The sequence below is a fragment of the Hippocampus comes genome, unplaced genomic scaffold, assembly GCF_001891065.2.
Source record: "Hippocampus comes isolate QL1 unplaced genomic scaffold, H_comes_QL1_v1.1 scaffold335, whole genome shotgun sequence".
In the NCBI taxonomy this organism is placed as follows: Eukaryota; Metazoa; Chordata; class Actinopteri; order Syngnathiformes; family Syngnathidae; genus Hippocampus; species Hippocampus comes.
The window spans coordinates 450,481-459,376 of record NW_017805823.1 but is presented as its reverse complement, the minus strand read 5'-3'; the positions used below and the strand labels follow the sequence as shown (position 1 = coordinate 459,376).

The 8,896-nt window shown below is 39.8% G+C and overlaps 1 protein-coding gene across 3 annotated transcripts in view; it reads right to left on the bottom strand.

Annotated features, from left to right (window-relative positions):
* Positions 1–8,896, bottom strand: part of LOC109525594 (glucocorticoid modulatory element-binding protein 1-like) — an 11,452-nt gene that overhangs the window by 1,073 nt on the left and 1,483 nt on the right. For 2 of the 3 annotated variants that reach the window (XM_019886190.1, XM_019886192.1), the window contains exons 2-9: positions 8,062–8,193; positions 6,442–6,500; positions 6,218–6,339; positions 6,021–6,124; positions 4,360–4,544; positions 1,815–1,940; positions 700–837; positions 416–532 (exon numbers count right to left, since the gene is read on the bottom strand). In XM_019886190.1, the coding sequence (XP_019741749.1) occupies positions 416–532; positions 700–837; positions 1,815–1,940; positions 4,360–4,544; positions 6,021–6,124; positions 6,218–6,339; positions 6,442–6,500; positions 8,062–8,147 (937 nt within the window). In that variant the 5' untranslated portion in view covers positions 8,148–8,193. The remainder of the gene's footprint in view (positions 1–415; positions 533–699; positions 838–1,814; positions 1,941–4,359; positions 4,545–6,020; positions 6,125–6,217; positions 6,340–6,441; positions 6,501–8,061; positions 8,194–8,896) is intronic. The other variant, XM_019886191.1, reaches the window with a different exon arrangement.

Here is an 8,896-nt window from a genome sequence, read left to right as displayed (position 1 = left end):
GGGGTCCCTGAAGATAGAGTAAGGGTGTTTCTGGATTGCATTACGTCTTCCGCCAAAAAAAAAAAAAAAAATGGATTCAAGTATTTAAGAAAATTATAACAATCCAAACTAATCCAATCTTCTCAATCTTTATTATTGAATTATGTTATTTATTATATTATTAATTATTTAATAATAAGCATTCAGGACATCAACATTTCTTCAGAACATGAACAAGATTAGGAACGCAGATTAGTGAAAGGGAGGGTTGAGCCGCTGTGGGAGTGGTCACTGCTGACTGCGTGATTGGACGGATATTAGCTGCGGTTAATACATTTTTCAGTGAGGAAGTACTGGTATGCAGTCAGAACAAATAAGAGGTTGACATCAGTGGTTCTACTATGAGTGATACCGCTGTAAAGGTTGCCTTCCTCACCATAAACGCCATCGGCGTCATCGTCGTTTTCCTTCTGGCTGCGCCGCTGCTCCAGTGCTTGCTTCACAGAGTCTAAAAGCCCAAACATCTCACACAGCGAATTCAAAATGATGGCGTCTGGAACAACACAAATACATCAATCCTCAGCCACATTGCAAGACTTGAATGTTTGAAGGCCGTATTTCGCTGGAGGGGCATTCTGCATGAAACATTTACTTGCTCAATATTCCACTCAAAGCAAATCTTTTTTTTTTTTTTCCCAGATTGTCAGTGTGTGAACTCACCTGTATCCTGTAACTCAGCCTTCTCATTGCGAACCTCCACTCCTTTCAGAGTGGTCAATAGGTGAGCCTGAAGACCGGACAAGACCTCCCTCATCAGCCCACATTCAGCCACACCCTTCCACAAGCTTAATATGCCATCTAGACACAAACAAAAATGAGGCAGAATCACATCTGTAATGCATTCTCATGCTGCATGTCAGTAAATATCAAAAATAACAGCGAACAAGAGAAAACAATAGAACAAGCATCCTTAGATAGGGGTTCTCAAACTAAGGCCCCCCCAGACTCCCAGGGGTCCATAAACCTCAGCTTGGTACACGACAAAATAATTACCGGTGGCAATCAATTATGTTGTCTAAAATTAAAAAAAAAAAAAAAAACAAAGAAAAAAAAGACCTACATACAGTTTGGAGACTGCTGTGCCAATAAAACAAACATACGAAAACAATTTCACTTCTCCACATTAGCTTTGGGGCAATTAAAAGCTTTGATATGATTGTGATGTATCATCAACTACTGTAAATCTGACTTCCCCGCATGCATGGAACACAGTTTTTGTCTTTTAAAACAAAAGAAGTACTATTCTAGGAATAAAGTCTTATTTTCAAGAAAATGGGGAAAAAAATGGTCCAACGCTTCTGAGTGAAGTCACTTATTTATGGAATGAAATTTTGACTGCAACGTGCTCATGATTCAAAAGTCTTACTGACTTCCTGTACTGTTGAGCGATAATTGTCATATTTTTCAAACTTCTCCGATCAAAAAACAACTGTCGTTAGACTGCAAACTTCTTCTGAGGCTGAAGTTTTCTTCAACGCAGCTTAGACGATATATATATAGTTTACATGCCACATTCAGGGTATCTGATTGATCCTTTGTTTCCTCCCAGAAGGATAGACACTCTTAAAAATATACATTTCTGACTTTACTCGCAACTATTGCCCTGAATTCTGATGAAGCTCAAACGCATACACAGATAAAGCAGGAAAAAAAATAGCAGTCTGCTCGCCAGATATAAAAAGCATCTTTTCTTCCAGCTCTACAAATGGAGAAGCCGGGATAGCTTGCATTTAAATTTCACCTTGGCTCAAACAAAAACTGTGCATTTGATTTACCAGACGTTTCATTCCTTTTCCTCTTTGCATGTCCATTGGCTGTGGTGAGCTGCGTGGAGCTCCACTCTCCACCAAATTTATCTTCCAAGGCTTCCTCCAAGTCAGATGCATCATGCAGAGACTCTCCTGAAACGAGAGGGGGATCAAACACAAAGAATAAAGCAAAATCAGACCAATAGAATGGAACGGCAAGATATGAAAGCGACTGCCGGCTCACAACCACATGAGAAATACGCTATTTGACAAGCGATTCATTTTACTTATGAACATACAATATTTAAAGGGCAGCCCGGTGGTCCAGTGCGTTAGCGCGTTGACCTCTCAGTGCAGAGGTCTAGGGTTCAATCCCGGCTCTGGCCTTCCTGTGTGGAGTTTGCATGTTCTCCCCGGGCCTGCCTGGGTTTCCTCTGGGTACTCCGGTTTCCTCCCACATTCCAAAAACATGCATGGTAGGCTGATTGAACACTCTAAATTGTCCCTATAGGTGTGAGTGTGAATGCAGATGGTTGTTCGTCTCTATGTGCCCTGCGATTGGCTGGCAACTGGTTCAGTGCTGCCGGAAGACAGCTGGGATGGGCTCCAGCACCCCCCGCGACCCTTGTGGGGATGAAGCGGATCGGAAAATGAATGAATGAGTGCACCCTGTAACCTGATACCACGTTAAGCTGTCCACTGCAGTAACCGCTGTCCCTGAAAGGGTTATATTGTGAACAAAAATGCAAGACTCCTTGAAGTGATAGCAGTACTTACAAAACGCAGTAGCTCGGCAAATGTCATCATGCTTCCCCTCCATTGCAGCACTTTTAGTTTTACTTTGTGTTGCAAGGTCAACTCCGCACTATATTTGACAGTGAGCAATGGTCAAATATAATTCAAAATATTGCTTTGTACATTTAATTAAGTAAATAATACATTTATGATAGTGAGACTGGAACAAATTAATTCGTCGTGCTTGTTTCCCATGGATAACAAAACACTTTGAAATTTGAACTCAGAAGTCGGCCAGCATCCACTAGTTTGCAATAAATTCAGCGATCTTGAGTCATATATCCCGACCGCCGAGGATGGCGGTGGTGTGACGGCAACTGATGCTTTGTGCAAGAAAGAGAAAGAGCTGAGATGTGTTTTGGACCCTGTGAAACTGTCGGTCTAATTGCAAACTTCACAACCTAAGGGGCATTTGGTTTGAGGTTCCATTATAATAATGATAAGGCTGAGATGAGGAAAGACCGATGCACCAATCCCATTTTTTTTTTTTTTTTTGCAGCTTTCAAAGTATTTCATTATCTCGGGAGACAGATAATTTAAATCCAGGGAGCGTCTGTGAGCATCTTTATGGAACAACACGCCAAAGGGGGAAACATGAGCGATAGAATGCAGCAAATTGGAAGTGGCCAACTACTAGGGCAGCGTTTCCCAATCGTTATTGCGCCAAGGCACGTATTTTACATGACAAACAGCTCACAGAACAGTATAGTTTGTGTGTGTGAAATGTTATACATATGTATCTATATACACACATATATATTATATCAATGCATATGAATACATATATTAACCCTTCCATGCATCCTGTAACCTGATAACATGATAAGCTGTCCACTGTAGTAACCGCTGTCCCTGAAAGGATTAAATATTAAAACAGTGTATCGTATGTACCATAAGTTATTTTCAACACTTGCAATACTTTTTTGTTGATGATTTCTAAAAACAACACTCATGTGAGGACTGACAATAGAATTGATTTGTGAAAAAAAAATAGATATGCTGTGGTAGTCTAAGGGGTGTCAAACAGATTTTTGTCGTGAGCCATTTTCTAGTTACGGCTTCCCTCAGAGAGCCGTCATGATGCTGAAACAAAGTCAATGTTTAACCATGTCATCGTGTTATGACAAACACCGGTACACAACAAATTGATGGATGATTCCTTCTAAAATCAGAGATCAAAGCTAATAGTCTGTTCAATTATTTTTCAAGTTACTGTAGAAAGAGTAAAAAAGAAATCAATAAATCTTGCAAAATCTCAACATTACTTATTAGACATGACAGTTTGATAATTTGGGTACAGATTTTACCAAGCATCATGCAAGTTGACACATGATTTGCTTCCGCGGGTCACATAAAATGATGTGACGGGCCCGATCTGGTCCCCGGGCCTTTAGTTTCACACCTGTGCTGTAGGAAGTTTCCACCTGCTCATGGTGATATACTGAAATAATGATTATCTTGTCCGAATTTGCCCACATAATAACTTAAAATGAAATCTCGCATGTAGTTGACGACAAAACTGTTACTCTGTTGTTTGAATGGGAACAGATTAATTGCGCGGTCAGTCGATCTAGTGCCAGGGCATTGTTTGTTTTTTTCTTCTGCTTGTAACTATACATAACTGACATAGATACATGAACACGATACATTAATTGGAGTAAATAAATTGACGATTTTTCTGAAAAATGATGTGAAATTGGGTCATTTGCCACACCACGCCGGATTTTCTCTCAAAACGCACCAATAAGTCGTGGCACAGAGGTTGGGAATCGTGTACCTGTCACGGGAGGCACCTGCCCTCCGAGAGATTCAAGAGCCAGAGACGAGGGGTTGGCCTGCAAGGACGTCCCCAGAGGAAGCTGCGAGTTGTTGATCAGCATGTCAAATTTCGTGCTGCGGCACGTGTTACTGCACACCGTGTCATGCTGGTAGAAGTCTATCTGGCCGGAGTCCATCATTTTTCTGCGCGAGAAAGGAGAAGGTTGACCCAAACGCTGTGATATTGTACAGGTGCTAAGGGCTGTTGGTTCGCGGCGATCCCGATACTTTCTCAAACACGGGGATGAGGGGGGTCTGCGGGATAAAAGATGAAAACAACAGATATTGCCTTGGAGTATTGACTCACGGATACTCCTCGGAACAAGAGTAAACATGATAAAGTGGCGAAAAGCAATACTCTGTGCAGTTTGTTTGCCTGTTATTTGATCCTGCCACCTGTTTAATGTTGCTTGGAAACCACACACAATGTCGATGTCGTACGTTGTGCTGCACAGCACTCAAGTCAGGTAAGGATGGGACAAAATCTAACAGCCATCCATCCATCCATTTTCTCTTTGGCTTGTCATTGTTGCGGGTGAGCTGGTTTTCAAACAATCACAGGAGACATACAGACAGACAAAAGGCAAATTAACACTCAGTCAAATTAACACTCACATTTCCACTGTCACTGCAGTGGGAATTGAACCCTCACTATCGTCGTGCAAGTAAACAATTCTTGCATCAGTTACTCATGATGCAATATTCTTCATTTATAGTTGTTTTACCTAAAATTAATTCAGCAAAAATATGTTTTTCATTTCAAATGTATTTTGTACTTGTTTCTCTCATTAAATAACTGGCTGATTGATTGATTTATTGCAAATAACTTTTGAAAATGAAATGTACATTTAACGTTTTCTATTTAGTCTCTGAAATGATTGAGTGATTCATTCTAATGAAATGTATTACAAATCATACATTTAATTTTTTTTTAACCTACTTTAGCAAATGATGCTGTCTATCTTTCCCTGTTAAAAATCAAATGTAGCCTGTTTGTCCACACCAGCGCGAGGGTTTCACCGACTGATTGATTGATTTATTGCAAATAACTTTTGAAAATCAAATGTACATTTAACGTTTTCTGTTTAGTCTCTGAAACGATTGAGGGTTTTACCGATTTGGTCAGCCGGTGCATTTTGGTCATCATTTTGTATGCATGGTAAAATATCTTCTCCCATTCAGTCATTCTTTAAATTATCAAACAAAATTCCCCAATTCCATCATTTCGAGAAGTTTCATTTGTGTCATTAGACCATAAAATTACTCCCAGAATTAATGAGCCTTGTCCATTAACTTTTTTTCCCCACCTCTGCCTTCCAAGTATACTTGCTAATAAGTTTTTTTTTTTTTTTTTAACCTTCATGTTTGTTCATTGCAATATTTTTCCATTGCGTCATTTTCACTTATTTTGCAGTGCAGTAAGTATTGAGATGAATAAACTAAAGGCTGGTCATTCAAACAGCAAGTCAATGGAATTTCTCCATTGTGAGACTAATAAAGGTTTTCTTATCTTATCCCCTGTCAGTCTTTAAAAACACACACACACACACACACACACACACACACACACACACACACACACACACACATAAACAACAATTAAAAAAATTAAAAGTCTACCTGAGCATAACCCCGCCTAGTCTGATGGCCCTTTTCCAGTCCTTCAGGGTGGCTTTGCCTGCCAGGTGTACAAACTGCTTAGGACTGATAAGCTGGTCATTAAACTGCAAAAACAAGTCGACAGTGTGTGCTTATAAACAAACAAGCAGACAGACATGCCAAGAATGAATGCGACATGACGGCATTCATCCACTTACCTTAACGCATCGAACGTTGATTCCGGGGCACACAAACTTCTTAAAGAGTAAAACTGCTCTACTTTCTCCGCAAGTAATTGGATAGCCATACTCCACGCTCTCACCCTCTGACTTACTGTCATCTACAACGATAAAGTAGCTCAGTCAAAATCTGTGGGACATTGCAAATTTCACCGTTTTACGCTAGACAAGAAATTACTGAGGGCACAGTGCCTCTTACTTACCATGTTGAGTCTCGACTGCCAAGACCGTGCTGCTCGTATCTGCAATGTCATAATTTGCCCTGCAGAGGGCAACAGATTGTCACATATGAAAAACGAGTACCATACTAAATTGTGTTTTGGCAAGTTGACTTTTAACGAACAGCATTTTTGTCTGACAGTCCTTTGACTTTGGGTTCAAATCTCAGCTCTGGGTCTGTGATATGGAGTTGGCATTTTTCTGCCATGCTTGACTCGACGTTCTCCGCATATTCCCACTTCCTCCTACATTCCAAAAAACATGCTTTTTGGGTTCTTTCAAGACTTTAAATCAGAGACTACTAACCTTTTGAAATGAAGAGCTTCTTCTTCAGTTCTGATTTGTGCAAAGGGCTACCACTTTGATAAACCCTTATGTGATAACAACTACGGTCAAATTACCTTGAATTATACATTATTAATAATAAAATGTACGGTATTCTATGAGAGGACGCTGGTCATGTTAAAGTGGAAGTCAACCCCAAATTTTACTTTCACAATAATTTGTTCTCTGTACCTCCACTAGTCTACACAAGGCAATCTGATTAATATGGTGTTTGTAGAACATGAGTTAAGCAGCAAAATCCACCCGTTTTTGTCCATCTCAGGGGGCGGCTATTTTACCACTTGATGTCGACTGAAAAGGACATCACAGTTGCTCAGGTGGTCAGCAAATGGCAAAATGACCTCCTTCTGAGATGGGCAGAAAAAAAAACGGCTGGATTTTACTGCTTAACTTGAATTCCACAAACGCAATATGAATCCGAATGCCGTGTTTAGATTAGCGGGGCTGCATAGAACATATTCTTGTCAATAACATGTTGGGGTTGACTTCCCTTTTAATGTTTCTCACAAAAATATTAACCACGATTTAATAAAGCAGCAAAAAGAAATATTAAAATGCAAGACCATCTCTGTAAGTCTTTCTCATTTTTAAATGATCACTTGTATAAAATTCCTACCAGTGTAGGAACATAAACCCCACTTGGAGCTAGTCTTATAGTCTTCACCTTCTTGTCCATAATTTTATTTCTAATCTCCTGAGACAGTTCTGTCTTTCACTGCCTCCTGTCCACATTTAGTGTGATACACACCATGTCACCAAGCAGCAGAGTGGCTACTTGTTACCCTAGACCGAGTGACTGATTACAAGTTTGAAGATACTTGTGATGCTAATTAGAGGACATACCTTGGTTGAACATGCCCCTATGGTCAAATTATGTTCAATCTTTTCTAGTCTAAGTACCATCATTTTTGTCCAGGTCTGTTTCATGAATTTGTTTTTTTAAGTAACTCTGTTGAACCACAATTCAAAAGCAATGTCAGATTTTCAATGTTTCAAATGTAATGAATTTTCTATTATTACTTTTGTCACAGTTAAGTAATTTATGTGACCAGTGTGGGCTTTTTTTCCCCATGAACAGAGGGGTACCAACAATTTTGTCCACGTGTGTACACTCAGGTTGATATTACGATTCATTGCGAGCATTGTGAAATATTATGTAACATGTATGAGACCATTGAATCTTATTAAGTGGATGCCAAGTGCATATGATTTTATCTATGTATAAGCATTGTCTTTATTCCATCATCTATAGTATTTACCCATGCAAGATGGGCTGCAGGTGCAGGATGACTTGAGCCTTATGGTTATTGCCACTGGACCCCTCCTCCTCTTCCTTCTCCATCATGAGATCCCCTGCAGACACAATGACCTCAGCACCCCTCCTCACAGAGCTGCACGCACAGAGGCCCAGCCACGCATGTTAACAGCAGTACACAGACGCTATTTTCACGCACGCACACACGTCAATGAAAGCTTCTCCCCCCAAGCCGTGATGTCTGACATGCAACTGTCACAGAAAATTAACCCATACTGGTCTTAAAATGGTAATAATCCAGACATGAGATGGTTTGGTTTCACTGTACAAAACAAGGCTATGCATTAAGGTAATGTACACACGAGAAGCCTAACACTAAGCTAAAATTTGTACTGGAAGAAAGGAGCTGTATTATTCAACAGTGAAACAGCAACATGGCAATCAACAGGTGAAGGTAACCTGTCATATTTACATCATAACATCGTTCTTAAAGGTCAAGAATGCATACTGGTCACTTAAATTGATTCAAAATTGATGGCACTCGCCTCACAATAGGGCAGTGGAACCATGTCATATCAACAGCTAATGACAATATTGAAAAATAATCATATTATATAGATCTATACTTATTATGATAAATATAGTGGTAATGAGAAAACATTTAAAAAGTGGGTGGGGGGGGGTCGTTTAATGTATTATAACACTTGTGGGGTTCAATCTTGAATTGTGAAACTTTTACGAAAGATTAGAGAATCAAATGCCACAAGAAAATATTGTTTCATAATGCCAATCAAGGTACTCTGTGTGTGTGTGTGTGTGTGTGTGTGTGTGTGTGTATA